The 23,616-nt window shown below is 46.3% G+C and overlaps 1 protein-coding gene across 1 annotated transcript in view; it reads right to left on the bottom strand.

Annotated features, from left to right (window-relative positions):
* Positions 1-23,616, bottom strand: part of MYO3A (myosin IIIA) — a 1,336,625-nt gene that overhangs the window by 1,286,797 nt on the left and 26,212 nt on the right. The window contains exons 2-3 of the mRNA XM_085630108.1: positions 16,614-16,796; positions 904-1,041 (exon numbers count right to left, since the gene is read on the bottom strand). Coding sequence (XP_085486234.1) covers positions 904-1,041; positions 16,614-16,796 — 321 coding nt within the window. The remainder of the gene's footprint in view (positions 1-903; positions 1,042-16,613; positions 16,797-23,616) is intronic.

Below are 23,616 nucleotides of genomic sequence, written 5' to 3'. Positions count from 1 at the left end.
CGATTTAAATGTGGGGATAAAGCTGGAGTCAGAAACACCAAGAGTTGAAGGAAATTTGAACAATTGAACACCTGTTCGAAATAACATACAAACCAATACTCACAGCAGCAAACGCAGCAAGGATCAAGAGGCCAAATGCAGGCTGTTAATGGTATTTAAGTATGTTTTGTCATTGTGATGTTAGCTTCTCTCTATCACATTACTCTTCTTATGTTCCTGGCATTGAGCAACTAAAAACATACCGTGTATAGTACACACGTCTTCTCATAAAATGTGTTTGTGCTGTACCAATCCCTACGTGTCAAACTAACGTATGTTCATATCTAGTTTTAGGCACATAATGCATATTCTATACCCATGGAAAAACACGCCAGAAAAATCTCATGGTATTTACAAATGTATGTCGCACAAAATGTCATGGAATTCTGGAAGTTTTCACTAGCCTAACATTTTGTATGCTTTTCTGCTGCAGGAAACTACTTCAAGCAGAAAATATATTGCATCAATACTAAATAGTGCATTCAATTTGCACGCAAGACACCAGCCAGCACATTAAACACTTACACATTTTTCATGAAATATGATTTTCTACCCCTAATGAATAATTGCTAATACGTATGCACTACATCCCTATTTACCTAGCCAGCTGTACTAGGATTAGTATTGCCTCAGAACTAGATTTTCAAAAACACTGGTCTAAACAATATATATTACATTTATCCAGATTCTGGTTAGCGTATATATACAGGAAAAATCCGATTGAAAGATTTTCCATTTTTTCAAACGTAATTCAAAAACACTCGCAGCTTTTCGATTATTTTTGTGGTCAACTATTTGTCCATAAAGTGCAATAACATGATGTTCTATCAGTTAGTAATTTTGTTAGTGTTACAAATTGCCCACCTCAAGAACGAGCCAAAGTTGGTCACCAGCCTTGATGTCTTTTTTGAAATACATCCCGAAAAACTTGACTACGTTGGGATGATCGGAAAGAGATTTAAGGATGTTATACTCGGCTTCGATTTCTTCATCAATATCCTCCTGTGATGAAACAAGGAAAGACAATACAGTGCTTGTGAGAAACAACCACGTGACCAAATATATTATCATTTTAATAACATTTCAACTATTCATCTAAATCAAATCCAGGCTAAGAACAGATTCCTTAAAATAAGGCCTGGGCGGTGAACTCCGCTCAGGTTGCAGGGTTTTCTGCACTTCACGCTCCACGGAGTGCAGAAAAGTCCACTCCGTGTAGTGTAGTGGAGTTTTTTCCCAGCTCGCGAACAGTAGGTTGGCGAGCGGAGCTTCAGCTCGGGTAGAATTTTTACTCGAGCTGCAGGAAGACCAGCATGAACGGTAGTTTGCACTGCACTCTGCCACTTGTAGAACTCCACTTCGTTTTTTTGTCACTTCGCGCAGTTCCGCTTAGCAAAACTCTGCGAACTACGCCCAGGCCTGCTTAAAATATGGTTTTCCAGTTAGGTTTGTGTAATTATCGTAAAACTTCAGAAACATGGGATGAAAAAATATAGATTTGCATAATAATAATGTGGTTACAGTTTAATTAGCTGGAGCTATGAAAATAAGACTGAGAGTAGGTCTCACATTGGAAGAAATACTTGATTCACTACAAGGATGTTCTGCACATGGATTATGCAAAATAATTCACGGATCTGATGTCATCACTGTGAAGAACTAGTTTTGAAACCATTGCTTTTTGAGCAATAAATGTGGCCAAATATATAGTACATGTATGTGAATGCATCCAGATGTCACTTCAGTTGTAGAAGCCATTTTTGAAAGACTAGGAACTTGCCCCCAATAGCAATCCTCAATCTGTACTGGAAAGAATGTTTGGGCAACTAATTAGTTTTTGATAAATGCAGTGCTGCTTGATCAACCTGGTGCAAATATACTAGGGGTCACCGAGTTTGCTTTCCTATTCAATGTCTCATACACAACCTCTCTACTAAAAACATAAAACTATAAAAGGAAAGATCGTCAGGCATGGCAGGTATATTGTTATCAGCTACTTTGAATGCCTTATACTGATTTTCTGACTTTTGTTTTTAGAGATTGTGGGAAAAAATCATAAAAATGTAGCAGTCCAATACTTTTATCTGCCCTATGTACATATGACAGATATTCTCACATAGCACATGGCTACCCGTGGGCATCCCAGCGCTGCGGATGAACGTTGAGGGGAAGGCGGAGTTATGGAAATAGCCAGGTCTTCAGTTGTTTGCGAAATGACAGATGATTAGCTTCTTTGCGGATTGAGAGGGGAAGGACATTCCAGAGTCTGGAGGCGTTGTAGGAAAGAAGGCGACCCCCTGACCAAGCCCTCCTGACTCTGGGAACTTCCCCTAGATGAAGTTGGTCTGAGCGTAGACTTCTGGTGGTTTTGTAGGGTTTGATTAGGTTTTTGATGATGGGGGGGCCTTTGTTATGAAGGTTTTTGTGTGCAATGCAGAGGGCCTTGAAGTGTATTCTTTCTTGTATCGGGAGCCAGTGCAGTGTCTTCAGGGCAGGCCTAGCTGAGTAGCGGTTGTTAGTGCCTGTGAGGAGCCTGGCTGCTGCGTTTTGGACAACCTGTAGTTTAGAAATAACAGAGCTGGGCGCGCCCAGATAGAGGGCATTGCCATAGTCTAACCTGGAGAGGATGAGTGCTTGAACCAGAAGCTTTCTGGAGTGGACAGGTAGGAGAGGGAGTACTTTCCGAATGGTGCGGAGCATACCATAGCAGGTGGCGGCCGTTTTTCTTGCTTGAGTTCTAAAGGTGAGGTCATGGTCGAGCCATATGCCCAGGCTCTTTATTTCCTGTTTGAGTAATGGTCCCATGCACGGTGGCCACGAATTGTTAGGGTTGAAGCTTGCTTGATTACTGTTAGACCTGGCATCTTTGGCGTGGTTACCCCTGACTTTTTGCCTCTACCTCCTGTATTTTTGATGCTATGCTGGATTTCGTTTTTGCTGGTTTAGATGCTTTGGGCACTTTGCCACTGCTGATCAGTGTCAAAGTGCAAGTGCTCCCTTGGTAAATTGTTATATTGATTGGTTATCCATGATTGGTATATTTGTTTCACCTGTTAGCCCCTAGTAAAGTGCACTGCGTGTGCCAGGGCTGGTGATTCAAATGCTACTAGTGGGCTGCAGCACGGATTGTGCCACCCACAGGAGTAGCTCTAAAATGATGTCTTAGGCCTGCTTGCAGTGCCTATGTGCAGTCCAGGACTGCCATGTCGACCTGGCCAGTGCACCCACTGACCAGGCCTTATCCTTCCCTTTCTGTACATGTCAGGCATCCCTATGGTGGCCCTAGGTACCCCCCTGGGCTGGGTGCAGTGTATCTGAAAGGTAGGGCATGTACTGAGGTGTGTAAAATGCCCTGGTAGTGAATTACAGCCATTTTCGTTTTTCACTGCTGAGAGGCTATCTTGCCCATAGGATAGAATGGGGAAGGCTGTTTACATGCCTATCTTCCCATAAGGGCAAGATAGAAAATCCAAGTTTGGTATCTTTGTGTTCAGAATTTAATTATACATCTTTTTAGCAAGATGGTTTTTAAATTCACTGTGTGAGAATAGCACTTTTTAGAAAGTAGCTATTCTCCTGTTTAACCTTCCTGTGTGCCTGTGTGCTGATTGGCTGACTGGTGTCAGGTGATGGGCTAGGTGGCTCCAGGAGCCTGGATGAGTCAGCAGCAGGGTGAATAGGGAGATCTGCTTTAGATGGGTGGGAGGAGTAGTCCCTGGGTTTGAATAGGGCTGTCCCTGCCAAACACAATGCTGGCTCCACCCCCTGCTGGCCAGGCTGAGGACTCTGCCTCTGCTGGCACAAAGAAGGCTCCGCCTCCTGCTGAGCGTCTAACGACCCTGCCCCTCACTCTGAAAGGAACCAGGTGCTCCAGGGCAGAGCACACCCAGGGACCGGTTTGAGCAGGGGAATCCCCCCACTGAAACACAGAGAGACAAAGGCTTGGAGGGGTATAAGAAGAGGACCCCAGACACCTAAATTTTAGATCACTTTGGAACTAAGAAGACACCTCTGCCAAGGAGAAAGCTGAAAAGGACTGAAGAGGAGAAGACTGCCTGCTTGCTGTTTTGCTTTGCTGCCAAGGAGAGGGGAAGGACTTTGCTGTGTCCTCTTCTTTTGATTCTGATCTCCAAGGGCCTGAGAAGAGCTGGCTCCCTGTTAAGAAGTCCCAGGAACAAAAGGACTTCACCACCAGCTCCCCTGGAACTCTGCTGAGAGAGTTCTGACCTGCCTTGGAGCGCTTGCCCAGTCTTGGGGCCTCAGGAGGTCGTTTTGCTGTGTTTTGGGAGCTGGGAAGCAGAAGCGTGAAAAGAGTGACTGGTACGCAACGCATCATCCGATTGCGTGTCGCAAGAACGAGAGTGCGTGGAAAATTTCATCGCGGCACCATCGCAACACGCAGGGTCCCCGCATCGCCGAGTGCGTCGAGCATCGCCCCGAAGCGTGAAGATTCCTGACATTGCGAGGGTCGTCGCAGAACCAGTTTGCGAGCCGCACCACTGCCGGTGCGTGAAAGTCTCCAGTCATCGGGTGCGTCGACGCAGAGTCCCGTTCCGTGGCGCATCGAGAGTTGCGGCGTCGGAAGACAACGCTGTGCCGCGCATCGTGCCACATCGAAGCGTGTTGCATCGAACCTGTGCGTGAAGCTTCCCCCTAAGAAACCTACGCAACGAAGGCCAAAGTCATCGCATCCTCCCCTTACAGATCGGAGCCGGCGCATCCACCTCTGCTGCGTGAAGCAGGGCTGCTGCAAAGCCTCCCCAGGATCTCAGGAGTATCGCATCGCCTTTGCAAGCTTCCTTGTTATAGCTTTTGGGAACCTTATCGCAACTACAGGTACTGTTGGGCACGAGAGTGTCGCATTTTGTGCATTGAGTGTTGAATTGTGCAGGACACTGACTTTTACATCCTGGAGTACTTTCTGCAAACTCTTGAACTATCTTTGAAGTAATCTTTTTAATTGTATGTTGGTTTTTCTGTAGTATTTGGTCTTGTGAAGTTTTTAGTAAAGATACCTTATTTTTCTAAAACTGGTGTGGAAGTAAATCTGTGGTGTTTTCACTGTGTTACTGTAAGTGTTGGTACAAATACTTTACACATTGCCTTTGATAGCCTAGACTGCTCAGGCCAAGCTACCTAGAGGGTGAGCAGGGGTTATCTTAACAGTGTATCCCCCTTTCCCTGACTAGAAGCAAGGGTCCCTACTTGGACAGTGGTACCTACCCTGCCAACTAGAGACTCCCAGATCTAACATTGGTGGCAGCGGTGGGATTGAACTTGTATTTGTACTTGACCCACAGTAATTGGTGTACATCACTAGGATAGCAGACCAATACACAGCCACATACTGCTGATTGTTGATTTTTGGTTCTATTTTTGAATAACTCTTCAAGAGCACCATGTCTCAGGTGGCAACAAGTGAGAAAGCAGAATTGGAGTTTTCCATTGAGGATCTGTGTTCATACAAGGTGGAGGAGCTCAAGCAGTTCTGCAAGGATTTTGGTTGTCCCATAAAAAGCAACGCCAGAAAGGAAGAGCTACAGAAGATTCTGAAAACATGGTGGGAGGCTAAAGAGGCTGAGGAAACAGATGATGATAGTGAAGGGAATGGGTTTGGGGCAGATGATTTGCCATTGGGCAACCCCACCAGCGGGGCGGGGAGCCACCATTCCAGCAGGGGTCTTTTCCCAGCAGAGGAGTTACAAGAGAATCAAAGAATCAGAGAACATGAGCTGGAAGTAATGAAAATGAAAATGGAAATGGCAAAGGAGGAGAAGAAGAATGCCCTTGCTTTTGAGGAAAGAAAATTTCTTTTGGCTCATGAGTTGAGCATGAAGGAACTGGACATCAAGGCCAAGCAGGCGGAGTCCGGTTCAAATGGTGGCAGAGCACAGCCAGTGCAGGGGGGTAAAGTATATATCCCCAAAGATTTAGTGCAGAATTATAACAGGAGTGAAGATATCTATGCCTGGTTCACATCGTATGAAATTGCATTGAGGATGAATGGTGTGCCTGAACAGCATTGGGGGGCGGGCCTGTGGAAACATTTTGAGGCTTCTGGGAGGAGTGCTCTAGAGCCCTTAGAATTAGCAGGTACCATGACCTATCCCAATATGAAGGAGGCCTTATGTCTCAGGTATGGACTTACTCCAGAGCAGTATAGACTGCAGTTTAGGAACTCCAAGAAGAAAGAGTCTGAGACGTGGATGGAGTGTGTGAATCTGTACTCGCGGGCACTGGAAGGTTGGATGAAGGGCAGCAAGGTAACTGATTATAAGGGGTTGTTACATTTAATTAGTAGGGAGCACTTGAGTAGTCTATGTGTTCCAGAGCTGCGCCAGCATCTTTTAGATAGCAAGTTGACGGACCCCATTGAGCTTGCTAAGGAGGCGGACCGCTGGACCAGTACCAGGGTCCACAGAGGAATTGTGGGTACCATTGCCAAAGGTGGGCAGGGTCCCCAGCAGAAGAGTGGGGGGACAAGGGTAACCAAAAGGAGTTCTCACAAGGGCCCCAAAACAGTTCCCAGGGTAACCAGTCCCAGCCCCCCAAGTCAAAACCCAAACCAACCTGGCCCCCTAAGGGCAGGTCGGATAACAAGGGTCCCATTAGGTGTTATCACTGTCAGGAATTGGGTCACAAAGCTCCTGTGTGTCCCAAGAAATCCCAGGCACCCTCTGGTGCTCCAACACCGGGTATAGCTAGTGTAGCTTTTGGGGGGGATTTAATTTCTAGTGATTTGGAGGGTTTAGCAGTTATGTCCCTTGTCTCTTTAGGAGACACAGAGATGGTCCAGGAAACCCCTGTCCCTGATAACACTAAGAAGTACAGGCAGTGGGTGACCATCAATGGGAGGAGGGTGGAAGCTCTCAGGGACACTGGAGCCAGTGTGACTACGGTCAGGTGTCAGTGGGTCCCTGAGGAGCTGATCATTCCAGACGTACTTCACCCTGTAGTGTCAGCTGACAACTCTGTGCGCCTTTGCAAGGTAGCACATGTTCCCTTTGAGTGGGGGGGGTCTCAGGTCCTCTCAGAGTTGTTGTGAGTCCATCCATGCCAGTAGACTGTCTGCTAGGTAATGACCTGGAGAGTTCCCCGTGGAAGGAGGTGGAACGCCAGGCTCATTTGGAGATGTTGGGTTTGCCTGAGTGGGTCTGTGTGACCACTCGGTCCATGGCAGCGAGACAGGGTTGTGAAGCAGACCTGGAGCCTGAAACAGTGGCCCAGGTCCCTGCCAGAAAGAGGAAGGGCAAGGGGCGTGGTGCGTCCACCCCCGCTGTTCCCACGGTCCAGGAAGGAGCAGAACCTGAGGGGGATGCCCTGGAGCCTACAGGGGAACAGGTAGCTGAGCTGGGAGACATACCTGAGCTGACCCATTGGCAGCAAGAGGGTGGTCCCTCCAGAGAGGAGTTCTGCCGTGCGCAGAAGACATGCCCTACTCTTGAAGGTCTGCGGCACCAGGCTGCAGACCAGGCAGCAGGTGCTGATCCGAAGAACCTCTTTCTCTACTGGGAGAATGACTTGTTGTACAGTGAGCCTAGGTTTGCTGAGCCCAGTGGATCACGTACCCTGGTGGTACCCGCAGGGTTCAGGGACTTCCTACTGGGTCTGGCTCACGACGTGCCGCTTGCAGGACATCTCGGGCAGGACAAGACCCGACAAAGGCTTGCCACCCACTTTTACTGGCCCGGGATGAAGACGGACGTCGCTTCCTTTTGTAAATCATGCCAGACTTGCCAGGCAAGTGGCAAGGCTGGAGGAAAATGCAAAGGCCCTCTCCAGCCCTTTCCGGTAGTGAGCACCCCTTTCGAGCGGGTGGGGATAGATATTGTGGGGCCACTGGACCCCAGGACCGCCTTAGGCAACAGGTTCATCCTGGTCCTGGTGGATCATGCCACCCGGTACCCGGAGGCTATCCCTCTCAGGACAACCACAGCCCCGGTGGTGGACCGTGCGTTGAAGGGGATCTTTTCCCGTGTGGGTTTCCCCAGAGAGGTGGTATCCGACCGGGGTACCAACTTCATCTCCAGGTATATGAAGTCTCTGTGGGAGGAGTATGGGGTAACTTATAAGTTCACCACTCCTTACCACCCTCAAGGAAATGGGTTGGTTGAAAGGTTCAACCGGACCCTGAAAGGCATGATCATGGGGCTGACAGAGCCCATGAGACGGAAGTGGGACGTCTTTTTGCCATGCCTATTATTTGCCTACAGGGAGGTACCGCAAAAGTCTCTAGGGTTCAGTCCCTTTGAGCTTTTGTACGGGCACCCTGTTAGAGGACCTCTCAGTCTGGTGAAGGAGGGTTGGGAGAAATCCCCTGGGAAAACCCCCCAGGATGTGTTCAGCTATGTGCTGGCCATCCGCAACCAGACACAGCGCTTCTGGGCCCTCGCTCAGGCGAACCTGGAAGCCAGCCAGGATGAGATGAAGAGGTGGTATGACCAGCATACCACTCTGATGGAATTTCAACCTGGGCAGATGGTGTGGGTGATGGCGCCAGTGGAGCCTTGCGCGCTACAAGACAAGTGGACTGGGCCATATGAGGTGGTGGAGCGCAAGAGTGAGGTGACCTACCTGGTCAACTTGCGATCTCCCAGGAACCCCATGAGGGTCCTACACGTGAACCGCCTCAAACCCCATTTTGAGAGGTCTGAAATAACAATGCTACTTGCTACAGATGCAGGGATGGAGGAGGATAGCGATCCTCTTCCTGACCTCCTGGAAGCTAAGGAGCAAGATGGGTCAGTGGATGGAGTGGTCCTCTCGCCTACCCTGACCCCAGAACAGCAGAGGGACTCTCGCCATGTGCTGGGTCAGTTTGCATCTCTGTTCTCCCTGACCCCCGGTATCACCAACTGGTGTGTCCATGACGCGGACACGGGAGATAGCATGCCTGTAAAACAGAAGTTTTACCTGGTGGCTGACAAGGTCAGGGCCAGCATCAAGAAGGAGGTTTCTAAGATGTTGGAGCTAGGGTGATTGAGCCCTCCAGCAGCCCCTGGGCTAGCCCAGTGGTACTTGTACCGAAAGCTGCTGCGCCAGGTGCCACTCCAGAACTTAGGTTTTGTGTGGACTACCGTGGGCTCAATGCTGTCACGAAGACTGATGCACACCCCATCCCCAGAGCTGATGAGCTCGTGGATCGGTTGGGAGCTGCCAACTACCTCAGTACGTTTGATTTAACTTCTGGGTACTGGCAGATTGCCTTAACTGATGGGGCCAAGGAGAGGTCTGCGTTTTCAACGCCAGAGGGGCACTTCCAGTTCCGTGTCATGCCCTTTGGGTTGAAGAACGCCCCTGCCACATTCCAGAGACTGGTCAACCAGGTACTGTCCGGGCTGGAGCAATTCAGCGCCGCCTATCTGGATGACATTGCCTACAGGGAGGTACCGCAAAAGTCTCTAGGGTTCAGTCCCTTTGAGCTTTTGTACGGGCACCCTGTTAGAGGACCTCTCAGTCTGGTGAAGGAGGGTTGGGAGAAATCCCCTGGGAAAACCCCCCAGGATGTGTTCAGCTATGTGCTGGCCATCCGCAACCAGACACAGCGCTTCTGGGCCCTCGCTCAGGCGAACCTGGAAGCCAGCCAGGATGAGATGAAGAGGTGGTATGACCAGCATACCACTCTGATGGAATTTCAACCTGGGCAGATGGTGTGGGTGATGGCGCCAGTGGAGCCTTGCGCGCTACAAGACAAGTGGACTGGGCCATATGAGGTGGTGGAGCGCAAGAGTGAGGTGACCTACCTGGTCAACTTGCGATCTCCCAGGAACCCCATGAGGGTCCTACACGTGAACCGCCTCAAACCCCATTTTGAGAGGTCTGAAATAACAATGCTACTTGCTACAGATGCAGGGATGGAGGAGGATAGCGATCCTCTTCCTGACCTCCTGGAAGCTAAGGAGCAAGATGGGTCAGTGGATGGAGTGGTCCTCTCGCCCACCCTGACCCCAGAACAGCAGAGGGACTCTCGCCATGTGCTGGGTCAGTTTGCATCTCTGTTCTCCCTGACCCCCGGTATCACCAACTGGTGTGTCCATGACGCGGACACGGGAGATAGCATGCCTGTAAAACAGAAGTTTTACCTGGTGGCTGACAAGGTCAGGGCCAGCATCAAGAAGGAGGTTTCTAAGATGTTGGAGCTAGGGTGATTGAGCCCTCCAGCAGCCCCTGGGCTAGCCCAGTGGTACTTGTACCGAAAGCTGCTGCGCCAGGTGCCACTCCAGAACTTAGGTTTTGTGTGGACTACCGTGGGCTCAATGCTGTCACGAAGACTGACGCACACCCCATCCCCAGAGCTGATGAGCTCGTGGATCGGTTGGGAGCTGCCAACTACCTCAGTACGTTTGATTTAACTTCTGGGTACTGGCAGATTGCCTTAACTGATGGGGCCAAGGAGAGGTCTGCGTTTTCAACGCCAGAGGGGCACTTCCAGTTCCGTGTCATGCCCTTTGGGTTGAAGAACGCCCCTGCCACATTCCAGAGACTGGTCAACCAGGTACTGTCCGGGCTGGAGCAATTCAGCGCCGCCTATCTGGATGACATTGCTGTGTTCAGCTCCACTTGGGAAGAACACTTGCAACACCTCTGCGCAGTGTTGAAGGCTCTGCATAGTGCAGGCCTCACTATCAAGGCCAGTAAGTGCCAGATAGGGCAGGGTTCGGTGGTTTATTTGGGACACCAGGTAGGAAGCGGCCAGGTGGCGCCCCTACAAGCCAAGATAGATACCATCCGGGCTTGGGAACCCCCCAAAACCCAGACAGCGGTGAGAGCCTTCTTAGGACTCACCGGGTACTATCGCCGTTTTGTCAAGGGGTATGGCACCATTGTTGCTCCCTTGAAAGAACTAACTTCCAAGAAGTTACCGAAGAAAGTGATTTGGACCAGTGCCTGCCAAGAAGCTTTTGATGCCCTGAAGGAGGCCATGTGTACAGCACCTGTACTCAAGGCGCCTGACTTCTCCAAGGAATTCATAGTGCAGACAGACGCTTCTGAGCATGGAGTGGGAGCGGTGCTCTCACAACTAAATGATGAGGACTTGGACCAACCTGTAGCTTTCATTAGTAGGAGGCTACTTCCCAGGGAACAGAGGTGGAGTGCGATTGAAAGGGAAGCTTTTGCTGTGGTCTGGGCGCTGAAGAAGCTGAGACCCTACTTGTTTGGGACTCACTTCCGGGTTCAGACGGACCACAGGCCCCTCAGATGGTTGATGCAGATGATCTAACAATTACCCAGTAGCATGAGCTCTGTCTTGCCACCGTTGAGCTTGAGGTGGGAGGAGCTCATCCAGCTGGTGACTTCTTTAAGACATGAGTAGAGGTTTGTGGGAGACTGTTGTTCCTGGTTCAAGGTCACAATAAGTTGGGTATCATCTGCGTAGGTGACCAGTTGGATTCCAAAAGGGGCAACTATCTGTGCTAGCGGGGACATGTACACATTAAAAAGGGTGGGGCTTAAAGAGGAGCCCTGAGGTACCCTGCATTGGAGTGGTACTGGTTGGGATCGGGTGTTACCTTCAAATACCTAGAAGAATCTTTCTTCCAGGAATGATTCCAACCACAACAGGGCTTTGCCTGTCACTCCTACATTTTTGAGACGGTGTATCAAAATACGGTGGTTCACCGTGTCGAAGGCTGCACTCAGGTCTAGGAGGATGATGGCTGCGGATCCTCCTGCATCGAGAATCTTTCGTGCCTCCTCCACCACCGCTATTAATGCAGTTTCAGTGCCCTGGCCGGGGCGAAAGCCGGTCTGGGAGGAGTGGAGCAGTTTAAAGGTTTCAAGGTGCGCGGAGAGTGCGTGGTTGACGTGTTTTTCTGCGACCTTGCTGATACCAGGGAGTAGGGAAATGGGGCGATAGTTGCCCGGTTCCGAGGGATCCAGATGTTTTTTTTTTAGCAGTGCCCTCACCATGGCGTTTTTCCAGTCCCGAGGGACTATGCCTGAGGCTAAGGAAGCCTTGATTAAATTGGCAATAGGACTGATAATTGTGGGCATTGCTAGTTTCAAGATATGGAAAGGGGCAGGGTCGCACCGGGAACCGCTTTTTATTGAGTCTAAGATGTGGGGAAGGAGTTCTTCAGAGAGAGGGGCATATGTTTCTAGGTAAATGGTATTATTCTGAGATTCCAAATCGGGAGGCTCATTGATTTGATCGGTTTTAAGAGGTGGTAAGAGGTTAAGGATGTTTTTGATTTTGGTGGAGAAGAAGTCTGCCAGATCCTCACAATGATGGCCGGTCGGGAACGGGGGGGGGTGGGGGGAGGGGGACGAGAATGTTCGTAAAAGTTTTTTTGCGATCCAGAATATTTCTTTGGGGGAGTTGGAGGACGATTGAATTTTTTCCTCATAGTAAGCGGCCTGTGCTGCTCTAAGTGCTGCTTTGTAGGCCATGATGGATGCTCTATAGGCTCGTTCCAGTTTTTTACATTGCTGTTTCAGTTTGCGGAGGTCAGGGGTGAACCAGGGGGATTTATTGGGTCCGACTTTCTGTAGGCTGTTTTTACGAGGGAGGACTACATCTAGTGAGTTTTCGATCCATGCGCAGAGGTTTCTATTGGCAGTTGCGAGATCCGGGTCATGGGTGGGTATGGTCCGTTCCAGTTCATGGGTCCAATCCTCAATGTTGAGCTTGGGCCAGTGGCGAACTGAGGTGCGGGATGAAAGTAGATGAGTGCGCATGGAGGGGGGATGAAATAAAAAAGGGATTAGGAAGTGGTCTGACCAGGGAATGGGCTCCCTTACTACAAATGCTGCTATGTTTGAGAAGATAGGGTCGAGGAGATGGCCCTTCGTATGAGTGGCGAGGTGATTCTTAAGATGCATCTGGTAGGCTGCAAGATCCAGAGTAAGGTCAGCCGACACTTTGTCTGAAGGCTTGTCAAAGTGGAGGTTAAAATCCCCAAGAAGATTAAAGTTGGGTGATGTGCTTGCTAAGTTTAGAACAGATTCGCGCATTGAGGAGCAGAATTGTCCATATGCTCCTGGTGGGCGATATAGGATGATGCCAGAAAAAGTGATTGAGGGGATGAATTGAATAGAAAAACGGGCGTTTTCGCAATCAGACAGGGGGCTATCTAGAATGCGGCAGACTAAATGGTCTTTGTAGACAATAGCGATCCCACCACCCTTGCCGTCTGCTCTGTCTAGTCGTTGGATCAGGTAGCCCGGGGGAAGCGCTTGAACCACATCAGGTTCTGAGTTAAGTGATAGCCAGGTCTCTGTAAGGAATAGAACATCTATTCCTGTGTCATGTAACAGTATGGAGATTTCTGTAGCATGCTTGGGCAGAGATCTGCAATTCAACAGAGCCATGTTGAATTGGTTCCCTGTGGATTGTGGGGTGTTTGGCATAGGGGGGAGTTTGTATAGACAGTGTGGGCAGTTCTCTGAGTGTTTCCAGGGAGATGGAGTGGGTGCAGATTACGTTGGAGGATTCCCTAATGTGGAGTAAAGTAAGGGGGCTGGAGGGTGCGACCCAGAGATCCTGAGCCCTGCGCCAGGTCTGGCGCGGACGGGTGCAGACGGGCTTGCCTTTGGCTCTGCATTAGCTTTTATGTGGTGGGGAGAGGAGGGAACTAGACCGCCAACCCTTAACCGGAAGTAGACTCCCTCCACTCAATCAGGATTGGGACCCGTGGTGGACCGGGGAGCGAACCGGAAGGGCTGCGGCGGTGACAAGCAAAGGGCTGAGGTAATTTCCTTGCAATCAGCTGGTTTTTAAAAAATATTTTAAGTTTGCTGCTAAAACGAATTTAGTGCACACATAGCAAAGTGACAATCAGTGAAGTTAAAACAAGCGTGGAGAAGCGAGCGTCATCAGCTAGCGCCAGGCAGAGTTACGCTAGTCCAAGTATCACAATGCAACTACCTTAACGCGTTCGTATATGCATTATACTTCGCTATGAAATGGCAAAGTTAAAAACTCAGCTTCTGATTGGCTGAAGCAAACCAGTTATTTTCTACCACTACTGCCACGCTACACCCCCAGCTCCTGCTGGCAGCCCCAAACATGGCCATATGCTATGAGATGACCCAGCATCCCAAGGAACACGCATAGAATACAGAAGGAGTCACGGCTGCAGCCATGGCAACAGGTGATGAAAGAGTGATTGACTGTCACTTGCTCATGGATCTCCTTGTCATTCCAGAAAGTGATCTACTTAAAACTCCAGGGCTTCTTTAGCCCATGGCAGGCTGTACTTTGATAGGGCATCGGAGTAATGTACTCTGCTGTCTTGGTGGACAACAGCCATCTGCCTGGCTGAGATATTTGTGCCTTCAGAGGAGCTGCCACCACCCTGGCTGTAGCTGTGCTCTGTGGGCACCATGCTCAGTGCATTTGCACAGCATTATTTTCTATTTAAAAAAAGAAGACCCTCCCAAAGTAGGAGTTTGTTTTAGTTCATGAACACCAGGCTTTCCTGGCAGTCCCAGACAGGAAAAAAAGTCATAACATCTGCTCTAAATAGGATGAATGGTCGGTGGTACCTTTTGCAGACCACTCAATGTTAAGGTCTTTGGTGAAAAGATTCCACTTGCAGAGGCAGTGTAGGCATTCCTGGGAGCAGCAGAAGTTCAGCTGGCTCTAAATAGTGTGTGCAAACCAGTAACATTAAGGGTAGGGTACTCTGTTATGTTAAATTAGGCCCTCCAGTAGTCTCCTTTCTGGTGAAACTCCTGCATTAGTGGCAGTGAAAGGTACAAAAATGTCTTTCTAGTGAGATGGAGACACCCGTTTGCTTGCTTGGAGAATTTGCTTCAGGAGAGCTTGAGGTTCAGGAGAACTGCAAAGTTGGAAGGTACGGACTCAAAGGAGGCTGTTGGCCAGTTCACAATGCCCAGGGTCATAGGATGTCCAATGGGGAAGTCATGGAAGACCTGCAGCAATGACCTGCACCATCGGTGGAAAAACTAATATAACTAATTGAGACTGCTGCGACTTGACCTATGGCATCAACAAGAAAAACAAAAAGTATTCAACTAAACTGAACATGTACACATTACAGTTACTGACCTAGTGCCACATTATTGGCCTAATTCTGATGCGGGTGATCGGTCCGCCGGGCGCTATTGCGGCAGTCAGGTGACCGCCTGATGACCATGCAGCTGTATGACCACCATATTTGGATCTGACCGCCGGGCTGGTGGTCAGAAAGTTGGCAGTCCCACCGCAGCAGCATGGCTAAGTCATTTAGAAGGGCCACAACAGAAGCTGCGTCGGTACATCACCTTCAGCACATCTGTGAGCCATGTGCCATGCACAATAGTGTGTGGCACACGGTGCATGGAGGTAAGTGGGGGCACTACACGTGCCCCCGGGACACATCGCATTTTTCTTGCTCCTAATGGATTCCCTGACTGTGCCACCGGTGCCACATATTTCACATTTTTTTCTAGCTTTTAGTAACTTTTCAGATGTCAGTGTTTGCGGGGACATGCAGATCTGCCCAGAGGTAGGCAGAACATTTTTTAACTTCTGCTTTGGAGGACAATGACTGGATTTTCTCACATGATTTTTAGCTCCCTTGTAAGATGCTCTTTAACATCCCTGGTGTACACACAGCTGTCTTCTGTGACGTGTAGTATTACCAACTCATGTTTCTCCACCCTGCAGCCAAAGGACATTCGTCTGTTCAGTATCTCTGCCACAGTGAGAACAAAAGAGACTCTGCTTTGTAAAATGCAACAGGTCTGGCTTACAACTGAAAATGCACGCCAGTCCTGTTTGCTTTGTCAGTACTTGCACATATATTGCAGTGTTCGCCAGTTCCTTAGACTCTTGACACTTGATTTGTGCGAGCTGCAATTTGTAGGTTTTCCCCAATAGAAGATCTCTATAGATGGAAAAAGGAAATGGATCCTTTGACTTTCCCAGAACCCAGTTTGGAGAGAGTGCGGTCATTTAAAGGGTAAACATTGAACAAAAAGAAAGGCCCAGAAAGTGCAGTAGTTAATGGACTCCATTCCAACGCTGCATCAGCAACTAGCAATCAATAGTAAATTACTGTTCATAGGGCAAAGGACTATACAGGTGTACAGTGAGTAATCATATAGTAAGTAATGGATACCAGAATATCAGACGTTCCTGGGAATAACTTGAAAACCAATACCTACCTCCTCGAGATAACTCTCCTGTTGTAGAGGCAGTGGGGTGCTGTTGAGTAGGTACATTAAATATGCAAGCAAGATTTCCATATTATCTATTGTATATCAATATGGTTATAAGACACTATATCGCGGTCAATAATATTAACCTAGAATTATATTGCATCCTGACAATCTCCCAACACTAGATCATTATGATTCACATATTATTATTACCTCCACGTCAACTTACCTATACTTACCTTCTGACGAAGAAGTTAGGTCTATGTATAATGCAAGAATGTAAAGGGGGTATGGCGTCCACAAAGCCACCTAATTGATGTTTTTAATGAAAGTTCTTCTACATGTAACAATTTGTAGGCGCTCCAAGAGAGAAAAGGTGTTACGTTTTTGTCAAAAGCCGGACACTGAAACACAGTCAAGGTGATAAATAAAAATGTGGAACATCCCCAAGTACAAATGTAGCTTACATTAATTGGATCCAGAATCTTGACAGCAGCTCTGCTTTCATCTTTTTTGTTCAGAACTTTGAAAACTTTGCCGTAGGTTCCCTTGCCAATAGTCTCTATAATTTCCCAGGTATCAGATGGATCTGGAAAACTGTCAAAGTTGATACTCTTTCGACCTAATGGTATCATCTCTGATAGTAACACCTAAAACAAACAAACAAAAAATGTAAAATGCATATACCTACTAAGAACTGTGAAAAGCATTAACAAAGAAACAAAATATTTAGGCTTTGTACAGAGGAGCTCTTCTTGTTTTTCAAATTGTACAATTGTTCCTCCCTTTCAATATGTAGCTTTTTGAGCGTATGTACTGTTTTGTCATCACCACTTCTGCAAATAATGTGTGCATGAATCAAGATTTCAATATATGCACGAATTGTCACATCCCCTGGAGTTTTCCTCCAGACTATTTTCACCAGGTAAATAATTGCAGAATTGATTCTTGGATTCTTATGAGTGCAGTGTTCTCACACCAAACCCACAGCTCTTATTTTAATGAAGAGAAAAGGAAACAAGGAAGACACTACTCAGGAGGAACCGGGGTAAGTATTATATTAACAGAAACAGTAGTTCCTGTGGAACAGTGGAACTAATATTAATACTGGAATGCGCAATCGCAGTACATGTAAGGGTTAAGTCGATATACAAAGGAGAAAACCATACACAGCTGGATATTTGGTACGAACAATAGTTATTTATGTAAACATAAATGCAATTTTTCAGAAAAACAGTGCAATGTGTCCCCAGTGAACATGAAACCTAAAAAAGTAGTGACTTATTTGTTTGGTTTACAACATTTATGAAAGTAGGCCATCACAGGTAATGAATAATAAAGGCAGCGTCCTTATATGATAATAGGCTCTGATGGATGGTTCACTTAGTTTTTGTCGACGGCGTTTCAACCCCTATAGAGATGAGGGGTCTCTTCAGGACCTATTGGTATAGGGACATCTGAAATGAAGGAGGGTATGTCAGCGTGACTGAAGTGCACTTCAGGGAAGTGGAAGGTGAAAAAAACGGTACTCACATGGGTCCCAGCCGGGCACCCAATGAGGGGAGGGAAAGCTGACAAGGAATGTAGATGCACCAGATGGCGAGGATGTGTGAACTGGAAGCTGGAGACACGTTGACCTGTGTTGTCCAAGCAAACCTCCGGAAACAATGTACGGGGGAATTCAGGGTGTAGAGAAAATGTATAATACCTGACTCACGGTATCAAATAATAGATGAACAGCCACGACAATCTGTGTGCCTGTGCGATGTAGCAAAACCGGGAGGCATGTGCGCGTGCAGCTGCTACGCGTCCGAGTGGAGCCGCTTCGGTCAGCTTCCACTGTTGAAATGACAGTGGTTACTATGCAATTCCCTGTATGGATAGCTTTGTGTTACCTTGGTGTCCAAGGGCAATAATATATGTCCATTTTAACTGGATGCTAAATTATTCCCTTTAGACATGGGACTCTGAGTGCTAAGCGCAAGCAGTCAACGCTAACTGGTTGCAAGGGTTTGAAACTAAAATCGCCACACACAGTAGATGACATTCAGTAGCACCAATGTTGAATCAATCTTTTTCTTAAATTGCCTTATTAACATGTAAGTAGATTAAAACAGATAAAACTAAGACTAACACTAAACAACAAAGATTTGGCACCTTGTTGGGTCAAGCCATGCTACCAACTGTTAATATAGATCATTGGATCTAGGCGCTATGCTGTTTTTAAAATGGTCCTAACAGCTAATATCATTTTAGGGGGCTTGGCTCAAGTATGATTGCGGAGCTTTCAGTCTCTTGTTCTAAATTAGATTAAAATAGTCTTAAGGATGGTCAAGAGACACACATTTGAAGACTCTGAGACAACTATTTTCCGAGGGTACCCCTCTGATACTAATGAGTGGAATAAAAAATGTCAGCCACGAAAATAGAGAAGAAGGCAGAACTTGGCACTCCAGCACCCACCATCCAAGTCCTAGTGTCCAACGCATAAAAAAAGTCTCTGATGTTCTTGGTACTGATGTCCTGATGTCCAGTTAGGAACACAGGGACCAATTTGTTCGTCGGCTTTTCGAGTGGACCGGTGGAAATATTAGCTCAGCTCCCACTATTCTGCCACAATGTTGACTTTATCTCCAAGTCTATCAGATGGAGTTGTGTATTTCTCTCAGGCGCTCGACGCCCATTGGGCTCTAAGGGCTTCAGCGCCCCCCACCCCCGTCGTGTGTGACAGCCCGGACTGAGACAGCTTCCCAGGCAGACACACAGCCGCACCCGAGTACTTCACAGGTCTTTAAAAGACCATTGGCTTGTTAATGAGGTTTTGTTGTTTTTCCACCCCTTCTTAGAGCCCCTGCATCTCCACTCTGCCTATTGCTGGAAGAGTTAGCCCCCCCTGAAATTTTTTTGTAGCCCCCCCCTGAAATTTAGCTCTAGTTGCACCTCGGATTACTCTGGTACGGCAACTCCGGGATCTGATCGTTTATTATCATTACACAATATAAAAGAAAACTAACTGTATGCGGGCTGTGGAGATGCAAGTTATTATTCCTACAATCCTAAACCTAATAACAGTTTCTTTTTAGTGTCTCAAATACAATAGCAAGTGTATTCACTTTGCAATTGATGTTTTGTGCTTTTAGGTGCAGTTTTGTATGTTAGGATCTTTTCTAGCATATTTTTTCGAGTTTTTGTAGATTTTGGATTCTTTGTGTAATGTTTTATTGCATGAAAAAAAAATAAACAATGCCTGTCTTTCCTTCCATTCATCACGTCATTAAAACGTATCCCTGCTGCATGAGTCGGAGGTGATTTACAAAAATAGATCCTTATTAGATCTCTATATTTCTTTTATATATATCATATATTGAATTATAAGTGGGTGATAGTGAATAACGAAGGTTTTCTGCACCAATGGATTCTAAGTGACATCAAATACAAGAAAGCAAACCTCAATTTATTTATGATGTCAATCAGAACCTAGGTTTGAAAACCATTACCATTATTCACTTTTCACTATATATAATTTTATATTATATATGGCTCCCCCCAAAATCATCTGTCACTCCATTCAACATTTGAGCAGGGATAGAGCAATAATGGTAGAGTGATATGCAACATGGCATCTCCACCCTCTCCTAGGATTAAAAATAAAACACATGACCTCATGCCATCAACCGGCACCACCATCTGCATTTGCCCTGACTCAAACCCAACCTGAAAAGAAATAACTGTCCTCCTGCTAATCTACATTTACCCTCCTCTCCCCTGTAGAGACCTTCACTGCCAAAGAAATGTGGCGGGTTGTCACAGGCAGCACACCAGTTGCCTTCTCCCATATCCATAGGGTCTAAAGCGGAGTTCTTCAATCTGTGGGGCGCGGACACCAGGGGGGGGCGCACTGCACACTAAGATCTTACCTTTGTTGGTCTTTTACTGTCCCGCGTCGCAAGTCTTTACCCATTTCAAATGGGAATTTTTTTATTGGAGAACTCCGGTAACAGAGGGTTGGAGGGGGGAAGGAAGGGAAATAGATGAGGCAGGATGAGCCCATGCTTTTGTCATGTAAAGAGCTAACAGTTAACCTTCCCAGGAGGGGGTTAATTCGTAGAGATGAAATGCTTCAGCTGCACAGGGAGACAGGGTCTCCTCTGCTAAAACCTAAAGCAAAGGAACAGACAGTCCTGTTCCTTTGCGTTCGATTTCATAGCAGAGGAGACTCCTTGCCTCTCACTGCAGCTGAAATGACTGCCTGTTCCTTTCTTTCAGTTTTAGCAGAGGAGACATCCTGCCTCCCACTGCAGCTGAAGCATTTCAGCTCTACGAGTTTAACCCCGTCCTGGGAGGATTAGCTCTTAGCAGAAAGGAGACAAAGTTCCTTTTAAATTCACGCAGGCAGGTGCGCAACACCCACAGGGCTTCAAGTTGCCAAAAGAAAAATGCCAGCCAGCCATGTTTTGTTTAAACAGCCTGCACATTGCTCGTCTTGACACAAAATAAGCTTATAAAGAAAGAAGTATGTATACATTTGTAATGTGACTTTACTGACTTTATTCCATTTTATTATCAGTCATGGATCATTCAGGAAGCCCTAGAACACAATTAAAAGTGCTACTGTTTATATTTGCTGTTCAAAGTATGCACAGACATGTGCTGATGATACAGCTTTAGATGACTGTTTATTTTTGTACTGCCTGGGACATCAAAATAATGATCTGGCAACCCTAGTGTTAGCCCCCACCCGAAGTTCGGGTCTAGTTGCGCCCCTGTACACAAGTATGGGCATGTTTTGCCCATCAAGGTTTTCGTCCTAAATTACAAAAGGACACATTTACATGCACTGCTAACCAGCCTTTCAGGGGGGCCCTTGATAGAGGCAGCTTTGTTTTTGCCCTGAAGGCCTGGAATAATTCCTAAACAGATTCTTGTAAGTACTGTTTTGTTTCATTTCTTTTTAATGTTATTGATGTGAGAGTGTCTATTACTATTTGCAGAGAAATGTTTTTGTTTTATGCAACAACCATAAAAAAGTTAATTTTAGATCAAAATGGGTCCTCACATATGAGAAATTGGAGGATATCACAGATATAATTCGCTGTAAAATTAGTGGGCTGCTGCTTTGTTACAACAGTGAAAACACACATCACTATCTCTGAATATTACATGTTGAGATTTTTAGAATTTAGACCATAGCGCCTGTGCACATTTAGTAGCCTGGCTAAAGAGGGTATGGCAGAGCTGAAAGTGAATCATTTAATCTCAAGCTGTTCTGAACAGGGGCCCTTAAAATAGTATTGGCCCAGGGCACCCAAAATCTTTAACATGTCCCTGCCACCACAAAGTCTGTCAGACAACATTGCTCTGAAGTAAAATAGGCAACATCATTAATTTATTATCAGTTCTGTTTTTTTTAAACATAAGCCTGACATGTCCTAAACCGCCACTGCTACAGGTAAGCAACTTATCGTACCACTAAGGAATTCTCAATTAAGTGTTCATTCAGTGCCCTCTCTGTCGACTTTCACCTACTGTTCAAGACTGGATGTGGAGCACAACCTGAGGATGGCAGTAGCAAAAATCCATCCACAGATTGACAGTCTATGTGGCTAAAAACCGGCACACCCGTCACATTAATGTTGGTGGTGTTATTAATCTATGTCATGTGTAAAACAAAGCATCCTAGTAAAAACAATTTGCACACATTTTATCTTGGAAAGTTGGGTTTTGAGCTGTGTATTAAGCCTCTGTCATTTCACCACACCCACACTCACTGACAAACCTACAGTTTAATAAACACTCTTATTGTGTTGAACATTACTCGCCAGATATGGCCCGTGATATGCACGTGGTGGTCGAATATGTAGTGTACCAGATTCCAGAAATTTCTGTCAGGTGGTGGGGGGGCCCAACATCCAAAAATATTCCACTGGGGGGGCTCAACCTACAAAAGTTTGAAGACCTCTGGTCTAGGGAGACCCAGAAAGGCAGTATAAGGGAGGCGAGCCCCCGTCTGTTTTCCAGCACCTCTAAGGGGTCACAGCAGACTGCAGAGAGAAGGTGGAACACAGGTGAAGTAAGTGTTTACCCTGGTATTGCCAATTTTTGTTTCCCACTGCTGGTATGTCATAAGAGTGAATAGACACATTTCGAGCCGATTATTCACAATAATGGCCATACATAACTTGCCAGTCAATAATCTTCACATAAGGCTGAACGTTCTGTAAAATGTTGTCAAAACGGATAACCCCTTTATTGTGGGATAGTCATACTAGGACCAACAGATTTGGGATGGTTTCATCTTGGCTCATAGGGACTACCGCAATTACCTCTTTCCAAAGAGACAAAGTCAAGTTATGTGTTAAACTCAGAGTGCCTTGCAACATCTTGTCACTGACTATTCCAGATATATAGAGGACCAAGATCTGTACACTAACATTGGGATATAAAAATAATATTTCCTGTTCAATAAAATAAGACATGTATGCTAATTTATTTTTCAAGCCAGGTGGCACTGCTAGACAACTTTTCTAAATAGTAAATTACATCTTCATAGTGCATTTTCTTATAGATCACATTTAGCTAGACAATGATCTTTAATTGCATAATCTACTGAAGCAATATTTCATTTTGGTCATGCCTTTGGTATTGTACGTACCTGTTGCATTACTAAAGTATATCACGTCAAATTAAATAGCATCTCTGTCAATTTTAAATTCTACCATGTCGTGGAGAATACAGTGCTAGGAATAATAATGCTACTTTAGACTGTGCTTTTAGCGCTGAGCATTACATATATTAAAAATGTGATTGCTATAGGTCCTCTTCTTTTGCAGCAAACATTCTCGATAAAGAAGCGAAGTAACTCAGGAAATCCTATAAATGTGTTCAGCGTAGATTAATAAAGCATATTCCATGGCTGAACCACCAGCTTAAAAGCTTCCAGCAAAATGGCACCTCTGGCTCTTTCTCCAAACTTTTGCCACTAGTAAATAAATAAAGGAGCAAAAACCAGGCACTCATTAGACTTGCTGATATGATGAACCTTAAGAGTTTATGAAGCTTTCTTTTTAGCCCTATTAGTAGAAATTATATATATATATATATATATATATATATATATATATATATATATATATATATATATATATATATATATGTATATATATATATATATATACACACACACACACACACACACACACACACATATATATAGGAGATCAAGGCTCCTTGGAGCCGAAACGCGTAATGCTGCTAATGCTTACGAGAATGAAATAAAATAAGAAATCTGCACCTATTTGTGGTCCTTGCTCCTGTTTTTCTGAGAGAATCGAAAGAAGTTGGAGTTATGTGGGTATATATTATATATATACATACATACACACACACACATATGTATATACATATATTCATTGAAAAAACTACAGGTTTCAGGGACGTTATAGTTAGGCTGACCTAGTAATTAACACAAAA

The sequence above is a fragment of the Triturus cristatus genome, chromosome 10 (assembly GCF_964204655.1).
Source record: "Triturus cristatus chromosome 10, aTriCri1.1, whole genome shotgun sequence".
NCBI classification, from domain to species: Eukaryota; Metazoa; Chordata; class Amphibia; order Caudata; family Salamandridae; genus Triturus; species Triturus cristatus.
Note: the sequence above shows the minus strand (reverse complement) of the source record. Positions and strands in the feature narration are given on the sequence as shown.